Raw genomic sequence first — 19,585 nt, 5'->3', positions numbered from 1 at the left:
GGGAGGAATAGGATTTCTCTCCCTCTCCCAACTAAATGCAAAAGATTCCCTAAGCAGAGGTGACTGGGTAAGATCGGAGAGGGTCTTGACAATGGGAAGGAGGACTCCTGTCCTCAGTTTAATTAGGAAGATCTAGTTTGGAAGCCTTTTTTCCTCAGTCGGAAGCATGTAGTTCCAATCACTACCATGTGGGGGCGCTACAAAACTTTCTCTTCTCTCAGGAATAAGTGAGGTCTGCTACTTACCAGCCTTTAGCGTTTGGACCCATTGCTGGCTTTTCCCTAGTCTATTCCCAACTACTACCCTTTACTAACAGGGCCGGCTGGTACCACATCTAGAGATGAGTCCTCAAGTTAATTCATTTTCGATGTTTCCAAGCAAGTTTCCAGGATGCAATACATTCCTGATCTTAGGAGCCCAGTTATCAAGATAAATGCCCCTTTCCCCGCGGAACGCATATTCCATAGGGCAGCAGTGGAGGGGTTAGGGGAGCACCCAAGTCAGGGAAGGCCCCGGCTTGCACAGACTGAATGAAAGCTGTTTTCCACACCGCAGCCACCAATCGTCTGAGGCTGTGCAGTATCTTTTACTAGCAGGTCTGGGAGGAGCCAGAGGCTGAGGAAGGCGGGCTAGCAGGCTTAACCCTTTCCTTTCTTCGTTTTTGCTGCCGGACATAGAATCCAGGGTCTCCTACACATTTTACCCACCAACGGAGCCAGAAGCCACCGCCACTACTTACTTGTTGACATGGGATTTAGGAGGGAGAGAGTGTTTCTTCTGCCCTTATGCCATGGACAGAGGCAAGGATCAACTTCCTGCGTCCAGACTAAAATTAGGATCTCGGTCCCTTTCATGAAAAAACAGTCTCGCTCTCTTAAAATTTCTATTTTTCTTGGAAGCAGGTATGTGCCGTCTGAATGCATAACGCTACCCCGAGGCTGAGCCCCTACGGGAGTTAGTGTCCTAAAGTTCCATTGCTTTTCCAAACGGTGTTAGGAAAGGACAAGCGAAGCTTGCATGAGACTAGAATGGAGGACGGAGCAGATTCATTAAGGGGGTGGTCCCATCAGGCTCAGTCCCCCCCCCCCTTCTTTTATTAAACATCATCGCCCTTTTAAAGAATTCCTAGGCACCAAGTAACCCACATTGGTCAAGTAACCCACATTGGTCCTTCTCAGAATTCGGGGGGGGTGGGTCGTGGGCTTGCGGTGACTGTTAACCACCACCTCCCCGCCCACCTGCCTGCTGCTGGGAGATTACTTTACAGTGGACCGTAGGTTGCCGCGTCCCTTTCGTGTCCCAGCCCTCTCCTTTCTGTCTCCGCCCCTTCGCTCCTAGGAGGCCTTGCCGCTTTAAGAGCACGGCTAGCGATTGACAAGCAATAACCGCGGAGCGCCCGTCTGCGCGCAATCGCCCCAAGCTAGGGGCTCCCCAAAACGCAGGTAGGTATTCTCAGGCCCCTGGGCCAGCACCCACCTCAGAACCCTTGCCTCCTTTTCGACCTAGCACCGCACTTGGGGATTCTGTTCTCCAGGTCCAAACTCCGGGCCCCCTTCCCCAAGTCGCCCCCCTCCCTCTCCAGCTGCAGCACTCCGCTCTCTGTGTGTGATGCCGGTGGGGGGAACCGAACCTCTCATCCCAGGGATGCTGGTTCCCATGCTAGGGATGAGGGCTCCAGAGGGACACCGGACACAGAGATGCTGAGCTGAGCGGAGCACAGGTATTTGCGCGGCCTCTCCAGGGTCTGTGTCGGGTTTGGGCGCCGGGTGGGGGGGCGACTTTGGATCCCGGCATTACGTAAGAGCCGTGCTGCTGGCGTTTCCGGCCCCGGGGGAGCTAGACTGAGATTGTGCTGGGTCCCTTGGCACCCTGCACCCCAAGAGGTCAACATCTCAGTCTTTCCTGAGAGAGGGTCCTGGAGAGATGCGTTCTGCTAACCTAGAGTACCAGAGGTTGCAGGGTCTCGGAGCCAGGGTTTAGGGCATAGGGCTTCCAGAGGGAATCGGTACCAGAAGAGAGGAGCCAGGGTCAGAAAGTTAGGTCAACTAAAGGGATAGTGGGGAATGAAGATCTGGGGGGGGGGTATGGGGGGGGAATCATTCAGTGACCTCATCCCCCTAGTCTCGGCGGGCGCGCAAGCAAAGAGCCTCCTTTGATGGCTCGCAACACGCCCCCTCCTTCCTAGGTCCTAGCGCCCAGCGGGTTAGGGCTGACTTGGAGGGGCGGGGGCAGTCTGATTGTGAGTGCGGGCACGTCCGCCGGCTCCCTAGACCCCATCCTCCGGCTCTCAGTTATGTACAGTCCTCCTCATAACCCTGCCCGGCTCCAAAGTGCCTTTGTTAGGCGTTCCTCTTTCACACCTCTCTGAGTCGGCACCGATGGAGGGAGGCGGGTGGGAGGTTGGAGGAAACCTCTCCCTTTGAAGCTGGCGGGCTTCACCTACACACCCGGGGTATGGGGGTTGGATAGTTTGGTGGCGGATGTGCGTGTGGAGGTGGGAGTGGGAGAGCTTTAGGTTTAGGCTTTTGGACGCCGCGGTGCCGGTTCCGTGATGACTGGGCCTGGGGACCTTGGCACAGAACCAGGCTAGCTTGCCTGGCACTGCCGTTCTCCTGTGGGCACAGGCGGCCCCTCCCTCTCAGAGGCTTGGGTGGGGGTGGGGCAGAGCGAGCCGACGCCGTGGGAACCAACTCCTCAGGGAGCAAACCCAGGCTCACTGGGCAGGACTCCTGGGCCTAGGGTTTCTTACAGGATCCTTCCCGGCTCTTCCCCGTTTTCCCTGCTCCAGGAAAAGAGGAACCCACAGCAAGCACCTCTAGTAGGGAGCGTGGCCCAGGGCCTGAGAAGCTGCCCCCGCTCTCTAGGAATAAGAACAGGGGAGTTGGCAGAGGGGACACCGGCTGGCACAGTGGAACCTGGCCATTTCTCCTAACCGGTAGTGCTAGCATGAAAAGAGTCCCTCTCTGCAAGTTCGATTCTTCTGCAAAAGATCCAGGAGGAAAGGGAACCATTTGGTTTCCAGAGCTGTCATTATATTAGGTCTGGGGGGGGGGGAGAGAACAGAGACACAGACAGAGAGACAGACAGAAACAGACAGAAAGACAGAGACAGAGACAGAGGCAGAGACACAGAGACAGAGACACACAGAGAGACAGAGAAGAGAGAAGTGAGAATTTATTATTAAAACCAGTAGGGGCTGGGGATTTAGCTCAGTGGTAGAGCGCTTACCTAGGAAGCGCAAGGCCCTGGGTTCGGTCCCCAGCTCCGAAAAAAAGAACCAAAAACAAACAAACAAACAAAAAAAACCCCAAAAACAAAACAAAACAAAAAAAAAACCCAGTAGTTGATCCTCCAAGAATTATTTTAGATTGGCGAGGGGAGAGGCTGGAAGGATGGATGGAGTGGTCCTGTGGCTCTCTCTCTGGGGAAGGGGAGCAGGGGAGGGATGCAAAAGGCATTTAGTCTTAAAGTGGGCACTGCCAGTTGCTTCCCCCTACTCCCCCACCCTTGCTGAGAGCCACTGCTTCCTGTTGTCATGGCAACTAGGGAATTAGGGTTTTATCCAGTAGTACATGCCCAGGAAGGCAAGGGGAGAAAGAGTGGTGGGTCACCCTGTTCTCCTTTCCAGGGCTGGTGAAGGAGCAAATCTCAGCTTGGGAGACCCTGGGATGGGGATTTAGGCTGCAAACTCCATGCCTGCTTCTGGCTACTGCCTTGCACATCTCCCTGTCCCAGCTCTGGGCAAGGGGAGGGAGGAGAGAGAGAGAGAGAGAGAGAGAGAGAGAGAGAGAGAGAGAGAGAGAGAGAGAGAGAGAGAATGGCAGTAGGAAAGGAAATGTCTGTCAGCTAGACACCAGTGTTCACCCCACGGTTCTAGGCCTGGGGCCTGGAGGCACAGAACGGACTTCATTCCTGTTCTCGTGGAGCTCATGGTCCTGGAAAACTTTCTGATGTTTGTTCAGGACTCATACTTGATTCTCCTTCCACTTTAAGAGAGAACCAGAAAGAATATTATGTTTTGTTTGTTTGTTTTTGAGATGACTTCTCTATATGTTTCCCAGGCTGATAGGGGATCAGGGGACCCTTTCTGCCTTGGCCTGAGTGGCTGGCACAGGTAGGCATTATCATGCCCAATGAGAAAAACTTATTTCGGGGGCTGTGGTGGTGCACACCTTTAATCCCAGCCCTTGGGAGGCAGAGGCAAGCGGATAGAGATCCGAGAGTTTGATGCCAGCCTGGTCTACAGGGTGAGCTCCAGGACAGCCAAGGCTACACAGAGAAACTGTCTTGAAAAACAAAACAAACAAACAACAAACAAAAACAGAAGAAAAAAGAAAAAAAATTGAGTCACAAAACCTAGGTTTTCACTGTAACTCTACTTTACCAGCTTTGGGGCCTTAGGGAAATTAATTAACCTCTCTGATCCTCCCTGGCTCTCCCACCTCTGAGAAGGGGCATGCTACTTGCCCTTCTTGCTGTCCAGAGCATTTGGAGGTTACTCTTGAAATCCAAGTTTCCGTTTCTCGGCAGTACTACCTTCCTACCTTGTGGCTGTTCGTGAAGAGGATAGATACCCCTCCGAGTCTCTCACGTCCTTGGCTTTGCCCTGGGCCTTCTCAGCCTTCTCTTTCCTCCTCTAGGAGACTGACTTCAGAAACCCTCACTGGCCCCGTTCACCATGCCGGTTGCTGCCACGAACTCTGAGTCTGGTAAGAAGAGGTTAAAGCTGTCAGTCTACCTCAGTGGTTCTAAGATGGGGGCTGGGCAAAGATGGAGGGGGTGGATACAGCAGTAATAGTTCATCCCTCCCTAGTCATAGCACACGTGGTCATTCGAGGTCATTCAGTCATTCAGGCTGCCTCCTCACTGGGGGTAGGATAGAACTGGGGAAGATGTGAGCTTGCTCCAGTAGAGCCCCATATCGTAGCATGACTCACCTGACCGTGCTCCAGAGACGGTGCATGCTGGAGCTGGACAGGGACACCATAGCAGCAGCCACCACCACTGTGTGTTTTTATGACATTGACCCTGTAAGCCAGGCGTCAGCCATCTCTGACTTGTTTCCTGTGAGGAGAGGGAGGTGACAGGATGGGATGGATGGTTTTGACTTTGCTCCTAGGTCTCCCAGACTCTGGTGACAGCAGTGGGCCCTCTTCATAGACACACACCTTCATCCATGCTCCAAAGTCTGCACCCCATCCCAGTGGTTCCTGGGTCCTCGAGTGTTTCCCAAGACCCACCAGGTTAAGGTTCCATGTCCAGAGGCTCTGAAAGGGTTCTGGCTACAGCTATGAGAGTCCCTGAGAGATCTGAATTCTTCACAACGGATCCTGCTGCTCCCTCTGCAAGACACTCCAGGCTCTCCCTTTGGATGCATTCTTGTCCCTACCCACTGAGAAAGTGAAAATTGCTGTGTGTCAGCCAGAAGCTAAGCTGTGACCCCTTTGACCCCCAGAAAGGGCCCCTTTTCCATGGCTCATAATGTCCCCCCTGTTTCCTGGAGGGATCATGATTTTTCTCTTGCCATGTGGCCTCTCGCCCCTGCTCCACCGATCAGGTACCCCACTCTAAGCTGCTTAGGAGTTAATGAGACCCATCCCTGATCCTGTGATTAAAAGGCCTTTCATCTGGGGCTGTTCAGTAAACCTATTAATAGCGCCCGGCAGGGCTACACAGGGAGACACTTCCCAGATGCAGGCCTTTTGGTGGGGGCTGATAGGGTAGGGAACCCATGCCTGCTTTTTCAAACACCTCCTGGGGCTCCATTTCCCTAGACACAGTGCCGTAGGTTGCTCTTTGCTTCTGTGTCTAAAGAGAGAAATACCACGTGCTCCCCTCCCTGAGCCAGCCTTCTGCTGACTTCTTAGCTTCAGAATCTAAGAGTGCACCTTGCTTGTGGTGCTTTGAATGAAACCGGCCCCATAGGCTTACGAGGAGTGCCACTATTAGGAGGTGTGGCCTTGTTGGAGTAGGTGTGGCCTTGTTGGAGTAGGTGTGGCCTTGTTGGAGTAGGTGTGGCCTTGCTGGAGTAGGTGTGGCCTTGCTGGAGGAAGTGTGTCACTGGGGGGTGGGCTTTGAGGTTTCAAATGCTCAAGCCAGGCCCAGTGGCTCTCTCTTCCTGCTACTTGCTTGCCGTTATCTGGTAGATGCTATACTTTCCATGGGTTTGACAGAGAGACAGCTGTGCCCCTCATCTGAGGTTGGGCACCCTTTCACCGTCCCCTCTTTTTTTCCCTGGGACACTTCTGCAAAGGTGAAACTGGCCAGGTCCTCCTGTATCCCTTCCCCCATAGATCAAAATGGTCCTTATTATTATGGGAGGACTCACCCTTGCTTAAGTTAAGGAGAGTTTGGGAAGCCGTGTGTGTGTGTGTGTGTGTGTGTGTGTGTGTGTGATGTCACACACAGGCAAGGAGTTTGGACATCTCGTGCTCACCTCCAGCCCTTTGTTTTTGTTTCTTCTTCCTTCAGACTGCTCATTCACTCGTTTCTTTCCATGAATCAAAGTGAGAATGCAGACCTGCTTTCTGATGGAGCTGTCCCTTTAAATATCTCTGCCATCCCTGGGTTACTGTCCTAATGTGTAATCCCGCCTGCTGCCATGACAACCAGGGGTGCAAGGAGACATGGTGCCACTCCTCTGGGAATGGCTGACTGGAGGTGGCAGCAATAGCAGCAGCAGTGCCTGAGTATTGGCATCATGGGTACACGTGGGATACACATGGGGGTACAGGGCCTGGGTAGCGTCCTCTTGCCCACTTTTATTCTTGCTGCATAAATGGACTCTTACCTGCCCCCCATCCTCACTTTCCAAGGCGCCTGGCTTGCTCCAGGGCATCACTCCTCACCTGGTGGATAATGTTGGCAAAAGGGAGAAGCTATTGCTGAGATGGGTTCGAGAGCTATGGCCTTTACTGCTCCGTGGATATACCACCATTCAGTCTTTCCTCCCATCCCTGATCCCACTGTGCTCCAATGGATGGCATCTGAAGTTAAGATATTTGCCTCTTATCAAAATGTTATTACTACAACTACCAGGGAGAAGGTAGTTCTTTAGGGGTTTCTTTGGTAGAAGGGGTTATTGTAAATAAACTAGCCTGGAGTTGGGGAAAGGGCGGAGGGGAGAGAGAGGGAGAGAGAGAGAGGAGACTCAGCATCAGGTGTAAAGGAGGGACATCTCTAAAAGAGAGATACAGGAGCAAGATGGGAGCCAAGCTCTGACCGCTACCTGGGATTTCTGCACGGGCCGAGAGGGAGGTCCCAATCTACAGGGATTTACTCAAAACTCTTACTTCCCTCAAACCCGACCTCATCACCACCTCCCTACCTGCACCGGCACTAAGTGACAAGGATCAGGCCAGTTTAGTAGGACTATCTCCTGCCACCGCCCTCCTCCCACCCATTACCGCCCCCTCCTCACCAGCAGGCGGGCTTTGGCCAATCAACAAGGCGGTCCGGGAGGCGGAGCCTTGCTATTGGCTGATCCTGCAGCGCTCCAGGAGTCCCGCCTTCTTTAGCTCAGCCCGCGTCTGGCTGGGAAGGCGCCGACCTCGCGGGAGAGACTGTTCTAAGACTGCCAAAGGGGTCGCCATGGCCTGCAGCCCAGGCAGTGAGGCTTCCTTGGAGGGGATTTCCCTGGGCTCCTCTGAAGAAGCAGAGCTCCGCAGGGAAGGTAGGAAGAGGTGGGGTGGAGAGGCAGGGGAGGGGTACTCAGCCTTTAACCGACCCTCCCATAGTGGGCTCTGGAGCACCTGGGCAGCAGCGTCCGTAGGGGAGATCTGGATGCCCAGCCTGCCAGGGGAGCTGATCTAGCAGAGGTCACCACTCCCCACTGGCACAGTCCCCAAAACCCAACAGCTGTTTGTCTAGGAGAGTCAGTGAGCGGGGACCTGGGACTGTGGGCATTTGGCAGAACGGAAAGGGCTCCTGGACTTGGGACATTGAGAGCCCAAGAAGGACCTTGTAAGTCTCAAGACCTTGCAACGCCCAGGCTGGGAGGAGGGGTCTGGAGACAGGCTGTTAAAAGGTGGGGAGGAGGAGTAGAAACGAAATGGGGGCTCAGGAGCCCAAGCCATCTTCTCCAAGCTCCAGTTTTAGGGCCCCTTTCTGCCCACCCTCACTGTTTGGAGGAGGGGAGCTCCGAGCCTATTTCCCCACTCCCCCCTCCTCCAGGATTAGGAGGCTGTTATGCAGATGTAGGCGTGGGTGGTAGAGTAATGATACCCCCTGCCCATCTTTGCTCCCAGCTGGGCACACTCCTTTTCTCCTCTCTTCCACCCCCTGGAGCTCCCTCCCACCTTAACCCAGGAGCGAAGGCAGCCTCCACCCAGATCGCAGGGGACAGTGTCAGGTGTACTGATGTCCTTGGCTGTGTCTCATCTCAGGCTGAGGGTGCTCATCCTTGGGATGATGTGACTTTTGACCTCTGCCCTTGGTACCCAAAGCCATCCCAGAACCCAGGGTGCTGGTTGCTCCACCCCTGCTAGTATTCCAAGCTTCCGTTTTTTGACTTTTAATGGTTTGTTTTGTTTTGAAGACAGGGTTTCTCTGGGCAACCCTGGCTGTCCTGGAACTCGCTCTGTAGACCAGGCTGGCCTCAAACACAGAGATCCACCTGCCTCTGCCTCCTGAGTGCTGGGAGCCAGTTTGGACTTCTTATTCTGCATGAGTTTCTAAAGAAGGATGTCTGTCAGAGCGGGAGGGAAAGACTGAGGGTGGAGGTCAGCGAGTTCTGCACTGTCACTCTAAGTTAGTGGCATATAGCTTGGACTGGTCTAGCATTGGTCCTGGCCTTCTGCATTGGTGTCTGCTTGGACTCAGGGACATGCTCTGCCTTGCCCCTTAGCCCGCCAGCTACAGGTGGCCTAAGCCTTTGGTGTCCACCCATTGAGAGTTTGAGTGGGGAGTTTGCTCCTTTGGAACTGGGCAGACTCTGGAATGGGATCCTTACCCCTGCTCCTTGGTCTGATTCCTGCTGCTGGTAGCCCCCTACCTGTCCAGGCTGACATTGCTAGGGTGGGAAAAAAAAAACCAGATGAAGAAAACAGCCACCTGTCCCTAGGATCAATGCCTGAGGCATGCAAGGGCCTGGGTGTTTATGAGGGGGGAGTAGAAAGTGCTTGCTGTTGGGTGACTTCCATGGGGGTAGGGGTGGCAGGGTCTGGGCTGGATTTTGGTCTTCTTAGCATCTCACCGCCCCTCCCCCCAGCTATGCAGCAAGTCTTGGACAACCTGGGATCCCTGCCCAATGCCACTGGGGCTGCGGAACTGGACCTGATCTTCCTTCGAGGGATAATGGAAAGTCCGATAGTCAGATCCCTGGCCAAGGTATGGTGCATCGGGGAGGTGGGCGGTGTACCTGGGAACCTCAGGGGATCGTAGGAATTGGGGCATGTGGCAGAAGCCACCTGGAAAGGTGTGGGAGGGTATCATGCCTGGGTGATGAACCTGAGGGAGCAGGTAGAGGAGCATCTGCTGCACCTGGCTGGTGAGAGGTGGCAGTGGCAGGTGGGGAAGAGCTCGCCTGTGTGCTGGCTTCTCCAGATTGGTCCTGCCCACTTCTCTGCCTTTGGGTGTTTGTGCTTGTCAGGTGGGAGGCAGGCTCAGTAGAAAGAGAAAATTATAAGGATTTCGTGGTGTCGTTTTAGGAGCAGATGCACGCATGCTTGGAGTGTGTAAGGACAGGTGTGTGCCTGAGCCTGGGGTGTGGGGCCCTGCAGAGGAGGCCTCCTGGAGGAAGGGCTGGTGTGCGTGTGGTGGATGCAGAGAGGGGCGGGTATCCTGGGCCACAGGAAGAGCTCGGGCAGAAACATCCAAGTGAGAGGTGGTTGGATGTGTAAAGCTGGAGCGTCAGGTGCTAGACAAGGACAGAGCTGTGAAGATGGTAGCAGGCTATAGAGGGCACTGGGGACGGAGCCTGCGGCCTCGGACGTTTACCTCAACTACCAAGCAAGCTCTGTACATTTCAGGCAGGAAGGGACAGTGACATGGGTGTTTATAGGAGCCCCCTCTCTGGCAGCCACAGGGAGGATCACACAAAAGGTTTCAGAGCCCAGCGAGAGACCACATGGTAGGTAGAGGCACCAGACACTGAGATGGGACAGCTCTCCTCTCTCCTAAAGAGGTAGAACTTGTGTTTGGGATGGGATGGGACACCCTGGGGCACCCAAGGTTTCACCCTAAGCAGGGGAGGCTGGTGTTGGCTTTAGCAGAGAGAGTAAGCACAACAGTAGTGAGATCATCTTCTGTGGGGAAGGCGGTGCTCATAGGCTGGCCTGGAGGGTGCTGGGAAGTCAGGCTGATTACTGGGAAATCTGAGCAAAGGCAGGCATTTTCTCCCTTGGGATTCAAGGGTCAGGGCTTGAGCAGGGGAACATTGAAGGGGAGAGAATCTAGAGAACCGGGACAGTCCATGGCAGGCACTGGTTTCTCAGGGTGGGGCAGCTCAATCCCTAGGCAAAGAGGAGGAAGAAGGTAGTTTTGATCCAGGCCACAGATGTGGGTGGATCCATGCAGGAAGCCTGAGACTGACTTGTATGGCATGACTTCTGGGGACCGGGTCGGGAGGAGGAGGAGGTAAAAAGGCAGGGGAAAATCCAGGTGAAGGTTGGGGGATCCCTTTGAGGTTTCGAGGTAACTGGGGAATAGGGGTGGTGTAGAGACGGGAGAGATGGCCGAGGTCAGGGAGGGGAAGGTAGGAAGGAAAGTGTTTCCTAGGAGGGCAGTTCTGGGGATGGTGCGACCAGACTGGGTGTGGCTGCTATAGATGGGTCTGTTCTTCAGGGGTGTCCTGGAGGAGAAGGCTGTGGTATGAGTGGACATGGCTATGCACACCTGAGTATCCGAGGCAATGACAGGGAATGAGACTAAGGCAAGATTTAGTCTTGTGGGAACAAGAGTAAGGCAGCAGGGCCTTCAGGAGTGAATGGTGGGTGGGTTATAGGGCAGACAGACAGCATAGAGGGTGATGGGGGTTCCTTATTTTTTCCATGTGTGTGTGTGCGTGTGTACACGTGTGTACATGTGTGTGTATAAAATGTGTGTACACCTGTGTGTGCATGTGTGTATACAATGTGTGTACACTCGTGTGTGTGCATGTGTGTATACAATGTGTGTACACTCGTGTGTGTACATGTGGGTGTATACAATGTGTATACACTTATGTGTGTGTACACGTGTATGTGTACAATGTGTTACACATGTGTACGTGTGTGTATACAATGTGTGTACACCTGTGTGTGCATGTGTGTGTATACAATGTGTGTACACTCGTGTGTATACATGTGGGTGTATACAATGTGTATACACTTATGCGTGTGTGTGTGTGTATGCACGCATGTGTGCATATGTTTGTGTGTGTCACCCAGAGATTGAAATTGGGTATCTTCCTTAACTGCAAACCCAGGGACCCTTCCCTCTCCACTTCCCCAGCACCGAGATTCCAGAGGTGAATCTCACTGGCTAACTTTTTACCTGTGTGCTGGAGATCCAGGCTCAGGACCTCATGCTTCTACAGCAAGCACTTTACCCAGGGAGCCATCTGTCTAGCCCCGGGTGGTAGGTTTTCTCTAGGGTCTGTGGGGACTCTGTCATGGTATGGAGGTAGCTGAGGTGTGGGGAGTGGAGGTTAGCTCCTAGGCACACACCCAGCCTACACTGTTGTCCAGCAAGAGGGAGGCTGAGACAGGAGGATTATGAGTTTGATAGCCTGGGCTACATAGTAACACCCTGTCTCAAAGAACAAAATAAGAGCCAAATGTCAGAAAGTCTGAGAAAGGGATGGAGAGAGGGCTCAGTAGTTAAGAGTACAGACTGACATGGACTGACCCTGGACTCTGACCTCATAGGTAGCAATGAATATCCTAGTAAGAGCACCAGTGGAAGGGGAAGCCCTGGGTCCTGCTAAGACTGAACCCCCAGTGAACTAGACTGTGGGGGGAGGGCGGCAAGGGGGGGAGGATGGGGAGGGGAACACCCATAAAGAAGGGGAGGGGGGAGGGGGATGTTTGCCCGGAAACCGGGAAAGGGAATAACACTCGAAATGTATATAAGAAATACTCAAGTTAATAAAAAAAAAAAAAAAAAAAAGTACAGACTGCTCTTCCAGAATTCCTGAGTTCAAATCCCAGAAACCATATGGTGACTCACACCCATCTGTAATGAGAGCTGGTGACCTCTTCTGGCCCGCGGGCATACATGCAGGCAGAAAGATGTATACATAATAAATAAATAAAAAATTAAAAAATCTGAGAAATTCTGGGGAATGGAAGGAACATCGACGAGAACACCATTCATTTATTATTTAAAGTCAGAATTCAGGTATACTCTGAGGCCTGGGGCAGGAGGATCGCTTGAGCCCAGTGCAGGGCAGGCCTAGGCAACACAGTGAGACTCTGTCTCTTGACAGAGAAGATGAGGGTAGAATTACTTGTATTTCAAAGGTTGAGCACATAAGTTCCATTCAGGCAGGAAGGTTTGTCTGCCTGTGTAGTGTCTCCCAAGCCTAAAACAGTGCTTGGCTCATAAGTGGTATTTACTGAGTGGATACATAGAAAAGATTGAAGAAAATAATGTAACCACTTCTTGAACACCCGTTTCCATGGTGATATATATAATATATATACATATATATTGTATGTATTTTGTTTGTATGTGTATTTGTCCATGGGAATTTATGCTATGTGTGCTTGGGTGTCCACAGAGGCCAGAAGAGGGCATTAGATCTCCTGGAGCTGGAGTTACAGGGGGTTGGGAACCATCTGATGTAGATGCTGGGAACTGGACTCAGGTCCCTCTGCAGAAGCAAGAAGTGCTTGTAACTGCTAAGCCCCTCTCCGGCCCATACTCTTTCCTGTGAAGAAATAAAGATGCTAATGTTACAGTTCATCCCTTCCTCTCCCTTCTCCCTACTGCAAGTAAACACGTGTGACATTATTTCCCAGGATTCTTGCTTTCCTTGTCTGTATATGGGTTTGTGTAGCCCATATATAGCTGCTAATGATATTCCATTTTTATACATGCCTTTAAATTTCCCATAAATGGAATGGTATTATAATCTGCTTCTGTCCTTGAGATTTCTAGTTCATGCAGAGAGGAAAGTTGTTGATCCAAGAACAGATAAAGATAGCAGATTCCCCTGAACTATCGGACACTAATTCTGACAGATGTGGAGTACCGAGTTTGGTAGCTCCCTTTCTGGGAGTTGAGGGTGTTAGTGTGGGTTTTCCCCTGTAGAGGACAGCACTGTTGTAAACACCCTGATATCCATGTGTGTATGCACAAGGGTGACACGTTCTCTGGGTAGACTTGGCAGGGGAAGTGCTGAACCCATGAAGTTCTGAACCTCAACATCTGTAACCTTCTGAAGCTGAGTTCAGAGTTGTGCGTGACATCTTCTATGGGTCACAGGGTCAGGTACTCAGCTCCCTGCAAAGTGTGACTTCAGTGAGTAACACTCCTTCCCCAGTGGCCTTGCCCAAGGGGACAGATCTCCAGAGTGTCATACATTTTCTTTTTTTTTTTTCTTTTTTTCTTTTCGGAGCTGGGGACTGAACCCAGGGCCTTGCGCTTGCTAGGCAAGCGTTCTCCCACTGAGCTAAATCCCCAACCCCATACATTTTCATTCATTCATTCACTCACTCACTCACTCACTCACTCATTCATTCACTCACTCATTCACTCACTCATTCATTCACTCACTCATTCACTCACTCACTCACTCATTCATTCACTCACTCATTCACTCACTCATTCATTCACTCACTCACTCACTCATTCATTCACTCACTCATTCACTCACTTATTCATTCACTCATTCATTCACTCACTCATTCACTCACTCATTCATTCACTCACTCACTCACTCATTCATTCACTCACTCATTCACTCACTCACTTATTCATTCACTCACTCACTCACTCATTCATTCACTCATTCATTCACTCACTCATTCACTCATTCACTCACTCATTCACTCACTCACTCACTCATTCATTCACTCACTCACTCACTCATTCATTCACTCACTCATTCATTCATTCACTCTCTCATCCTTTCATTCATTCACTCACTCATTCATTCTTCCTCTCGTCTATTTAATAGCTATCTACTGGACACCCAGCATACACCAGTGCCTAAGGGTTTTTATTGCTGGGAAGAGACACCGTGACCAAAGCAACTCTAATAAAGAAAATCTATAATTGGGACTGACATACAGTTCAGAGGTTTAGTTTGTTTTCTTCATGGTGAGGAAACATGGCCCTGTGAATGCAGACATGGTGTTGGAGAAGGAACTGGGAGTTCTACATCTTGGTCCACAGGCAGCAGGGAGAGCTTCAGAGACCTCAAAGACCTCTCTCTAGTTACACACTTCCTCCAACAAAGCCACACCAACTCCAACAAGGCCACACCTCCTAATAGTGCCACTCCCTGTGGGCCTACGGAGGGGGGGGCATTTTCATTCTAACCACCACAACCAGGCACACAGCACCAAGATAAACAGCAAATGAACTGGAGATAATTTGTTCTCCTGATAGCATCCAACCTGTCTTCCTCTTCCTGGTTCCCACAGTGCCTCAGTCCCAGAAGGTCACATGCAGCCTAGTGACAAGTTACCAATGTACTGGATCAGACCTTAAAGTCCTCTCTCTAGAAATGTTTGGAGCATAAGCTGGTCAGACTGTCCTTCCAGAAAATTCTGGGTATGACACTCGGTGCGTAGAACTCTACAGAAGATACTAAGGACATTTGTTCAACTCAGAGATCCACTTCACATGAAAGGTTAGGTTAGTTTGCTGAGGGCATCCAGTGACTTCTCTCGTCTGGTTCTGAAACAGAAGTGGAATCTTCAAGAAGAACTTTCAGAGTGGTAAACACCTCCCACCTCTGTGTGGGTGACCTTCAATGTGGAACTTTATCGTCAAAAGTCATTACACCCTCCACTTTCCAGCATGGGCTTGACTGGGACACTGGGATCTACTTCTTAGCAGTTTTAATGACTATGTAGCCATAGGTGATTTGTGAACCAACAGACAAACACCGTAATGAAATATTTAGCTGTCAAATCTTGGTTCTCCTGAAGAGGTAGCCAAGAGCTCCCAGTTTAACCCAGTGGGACCAGGTTTGTAGTAGTTAGTAACCTGCCTCCTTCCTTTGCCTTGGACTTGACTCTTGTCTCTGAAGATATGGGAGAAGTTTGGGATGGGTAGAGCTGGTGCCAGGGATAGGGAACCCAGAGAAGTGAAGTTCTGAGGGCAAGCAGCTCATGAATCCAAAGGCTGGCTGTAGAGAGCAGGTGGCAATCCCGGCAGGTGGCTGACGTCTGGGGGTAGGGGGTGGGGGGCGACATGGATCCAGCAACAGGTGCTTCAGTAGCAGCCAAGGCCAAGGTGAGAAATCCAGGACAGTGGCATTTAGAGATCAGAAGAGTTGCTAACAGCAGGCTCACCGGGCCGCAGGGAGGCATGGGAAGACAGTGTTTGAACCAGTGCAGGTGCTGGAGAACCAAGAACAGCGGTTGAAGTCAGAATACACCGAATACACCCCCTTTCCTCCCCACCGCTGGCCTTTGGGTTTCCACAGCATGATATCTTAGTGGAGAAAGAACATATTCTGAGTCATGGTTTCAGAGTAGTCTATCCTCACAGGGAGGGCATCACTGAGTTCCTGGTGGTGAGAGCAGGGGATGAAGGCTCCTTGTGTCACTATGTGCCAGGAGCCAGAGAGCAGCTGCAGCTATAGGCTGAGCTGTAACTTACTTTGTTTCTTTCTTTGTTTCTTTGTTTGTTTGTTTAGTTTCTTTCCTTCCTTCCTTCTTTCCTTTCTCTCTCTCTCTCTCTCTCTCTCTCTCTCTCTCTCTCTCTCTCTCTCTCCCTCCCTCCCTCCCTGCCTCTTCCCGCCCCCCTCTCTTTCTTTTCCAAGATATAGCCATGACTGTCCTGGAACCTGCTCTGTAGACAAGGTTGGCCTCGAACTCACAAGAGATCTGTGCCACCACTGCCTAGCCTGGGCTGTAACTTTCAATGGATCGGCCCTAGTGTCTTTTACTTCTGTCAGGTCTTCCTCCTAAAAGCTCCGTAACCCTCTTAGGTAGTGCAAGCACACGAGCCAGTGTGGGGCACTTCAGGTTCAGACCCTAACCGTGTGGTATGTCTGTCGGTCTCTGAAGGCATTGATTGTCTCTTCTGAGAAGTTAGGAGAGCATCGCCTGCTTGGTAAGAGAATCGAGCGCGTGTGGGCAGTGGCTCGATGTACGGCCGTGGAAGTGTTGCTATGGTGTGGCCTTCGCTGTCAGCCTGAAGTTCCTCAGAGGGCTTTGTCCCGTGGTTAGGCTGCAATGGATGAGCTGGCAGAGCAAGCCCAGCCTCTCAGACGATGAGGGCACAGGGAAGCCAGTAAGATTGGCGACAAGGGTGTGTGGCAGGGGGGAAGGTGTGGCAGTGGAGTACCCCGAAAATCACTTAGCTTTTGCCACATCCCAAACCACCCACTGTGCTGTGGTTTAGTTCTCGTGGTTTTGTGGGCAGGTTGGGTGGCTTTTCCGGCCCGGGCTTGTTCATCTGGTGTGAGCTGGGTGGTCTAAGATGGCCTCACACACATGTCTGCTGTCTCAGCTTAGAAGACTGCAGTGCCCAAGATGATTGGATCTCTCCATAGTTTCTTAGCCTCTAGGACGGTGGCCCCATCTTCTTCCCCTGGCCATTTCTCCAGCAAGGGAAGACAAGTTCCGGCGGATCGTGGCTACTGCCAAGCCTCTCCTTGTTTGCATGGCATTTGCTAGAGCCCCAGTAGCCGAGTCACGCTTGCCGAAGCCCGATTGAAGTTCTGGAACTTGGCTTCCTGGCGTTTGCTTCAGTTCTTGAATTTAATTATGAGCCCCAGAGTTCAAAGGAGAATTCTGTCCTTTGCCAAGATCAGAACACTCGGAGCAAGAGGGTGGGGGTAGAGCTGTGCAGGGAGATGACTGTGGCAGGTCTGTGGTTTGCAGCCTGCTGTGCCGCTGGTTCAGGAGTTGGCAGGCCCAGCCTGCAAGTGTTTTACCTACTATCAGCCGGCCAGGCCCCTGGTGCCGGCTTCTGGACCCTGCTTTGCTGAGGATGCATCCAGTGCGTGTGCGTGTGCGTGTGCGTGTGCGTGCGTGTGTGTGTGTGTGTGTGTGTGTGTGTGTGTGTGATGACTGACAGAGCCTAGGCTGACCTTGAACTCACTGCAGAGCAGAGAGTGACTTTGAATTCCTCCTTTGATCTTCCCGGTGCTAGGATTATAGGCATGCACCCTGGGCCTTGTTATGTGAGGCGCTGGGATCCCCACAGCTCCCTGCATGCTAGGCAGGGGCTCTACCACCTGAGCTGCATGCCCGTCCATGTTGAGCATGATTTGAGATCCCAACGATACGTGCTTACCACGGACACTCAAATCACTCTCCTGGGTCCCAGCTCCGGTGTGTCTAATGCTGCTCTGTGTACACCAAACACTTCTACAGAAAGTAAGAAGGAATCTTTTTGGGGAAAGAGATGGCTCAGCAGTTAAGAGCACTTAAGTCTGGCAGAGGACCCTGGTCTGGTTCCTAGAACCCACACGACAGTTTGCAATCACTTGTAAGGCAGTTTCAGAGAACGCAACCTTTTATCTGGCTGCCTTAGGCACCAGGCACACGTACATACGTGAAGGCAAAATGCTAATACATATAAATAAAAAGAAAATAAGTCATAGGGCTGGAGAGGTGGCTCAGCAGTTAAGAGCACGGACTGCTCTTCCAGAGGTCCTGAGTTCAATTCCCAGCAACCACATGGTGGCTCACAACCATCTGTAATGGGATGCTCTCTTCTGAAGTGTCTGAAGACCAACTTCAGTGTACTCACGTATAAATAAAATAAGTACATCTTAAAATAAGTAAGTCATAAAAAAAAAAAAAAAAACCCTTAGGGGTTGGGGATTTAGCTCAGTGGTAGAGCGCTTGCCTAGGAAGCGCAAGGCCCTGGGTTTGGTCCCCAGCTCCGAAAAAAAGAAACAAAAAAAAAAAAAGAACAAAAAAAAAAAAAAGTAAGTCATAGTAAAACATACTGAGTAAAAAGTAGCAGGTAAGAATAAATTTTCACTCAGTAAGTAAATTTTCATACTAGGTGAAAGACAGACAAACAGCCCCCAAGCTAGGCTCCTAGGCTTTTACATATACAGTATGATTCTCTTTTTCTAAAGGTAAAGACGGCTACACATTATATTTACTTTAGGACGGTGTAGGATCCGTACAGATGGAATAGAACTGAAACCAGGAAGCCAGGGAATCATGGCTGTGGGATATGGTGGGCAGGGCCTGTGGTTACATAGAGGACATTGTCCATTGACGCCTAACCGCTGTCCGTAAGCCAATTGCGAAGACTTCATGAACTCGGCACTGCGAAGCCAACCCCGAGTTCCTGCGGCCTCCGGACGTTTGTTGGTTGAATGGGACAGAGGCGGACAGGGTTCGGCGCCGGCGAGCCAGCTGCTTTTCGGCCCTCGGAAGTGCTTGCTTTGTATTTAGTGGTTCTGTGGTCAGACTTCTCTCTGGGTCACAGACGTTGATCTTAGGACTGCCTATGGGTAAGATTCCAGGCAGAAGCGATAGGGATAGTCAGAGTTGTCTAAAGGAATAAAACTGGTAGATATTGTATATACATATGTATGTGATATGTGATATATGGCATATATCATATATGTGAATACATACACACACACACACACACACACACACACACACACACACACACATATATATATATATATATATATATATATATATATATATATATATATATATATATATATAATTCTACCACAACCACATTCCTGGCACCTAAATGCATTTGCTCCTTCTTGCAGCTCAGCGTTTGGGCTTCCATATTCCCAGCATTGGTCTTGGGCAGAGAGGTGACCGGGAGCTAGGGAAGCCGCCTCTCTCAGGCTCCGTGGACTGTGCTAAGCCCAGCGATTAGGCTCCGGGGGTGTTCAGCCTTTATAGGTTTGTTTCTGTCTCACCATGCAGCTCCTATGTCCCTCCAATGGTCACACCCCTTTAACAGGAACATTGCCAAGCCAAGAGGGAGATGGGCCATTCAGGTGGTCATGTCCGGTGCCATTCCCTGCCCCTGTTTGGGGAAGAGAAACGGAAAGGAGCTTTGAGGCCATGTTGTTGGTCGCCAGTCACCAGGCCTTGTATCTGTGTCCTTCATTCCTCTTTGAATCTCTTCTATGAGATGTTATTAAAGTCTCATTTCAGAGAACTGACTCCAGCAAATTGTCCTCTGGCCTCTGCGTGCACTCTGTCACGCTCCCCCAAATAAGTAAAATGTAATAAAATCAGCAAATGTAATAAAAAAAATAAGATATTCCCGTATGAAGCTGCGTTTGGTGGCTGGCTCAGGGGTGCCTGTGATCACAGCACTTAAGAAACTGGGGTGGGAGGGGCTCACGAGGCGAAGAGTCTGAGGCCAGCACAGCAATATATTAGAGCCTCACCCCTAAAACAGACAGACAAGCAGAACTGCCTCACCCTGTGGGCTTAAAACACATTGTGGAATTTTTAAAGAATGTGTTGAGAGAGAGCCA

At 51.2% G+C, this 19,585-nt stretch overlaps 1 protein-coding gene across 6 annotated transcripts in view; it reads left to right on the top strand.

Moving 5' to 3' along the window:
- The first annotated feature begins 665 nt into the window (after nt 1–665).
- Mpp2 (MAGUK p55 scaffold protein 2) overlaps nt 666–19,585 on the top strand; it is a 33,073-nt gene continuing 14,153 nt past the window's right edge. Inside the window, exons 1-4 of one of the 6 annotated variants that reach the window (XM_063270001.1) lie at nt 666–902; nt 1,339–1,442; nt 4,641–4,709; nt 9,209–9,327. In XM_063270001.1, the coding sequence (XP_063126071.1) occupies nt 4,679–4,709; nt 9,209–9,327 (150 nt within the window). In that variant the 5' untranslated portion in view covers nt 666–902; nt 1,339–1,442; nt 4,641–4,678. Of the gene's footprint in view, nt 903–1,338; nt 1,721–4,640; nt 4,710–6,818; nt 7,673–9,208; nt 9,328–19,585 lie in introns of those variants that run through there. The other 5 variants (XM_063270002.1, NM_053513.2, NM_001414214.1 and 2 more) reach the window with 5 other exon arrangements.

Source organism: Rattus norvegicus, chromosome 10, assembly GCF_036323735.1.
Source record: "Rattus norvegicus strain BN/NHsdMcwi chromosome 10, GRCr8, whole genome shotgun sequence".
Taxonomy (NCBI): domain Eukaryota; kingdom Metazoa; phylum Chordata; class Mammalia; order Rodentia; family Muridae; genus Rattus; species Rattus norvegicus.
Note: the sequence above shows the minus strand (reverse complement) of the source record. Positions and strands in the feature narration are given on the sequence as shown.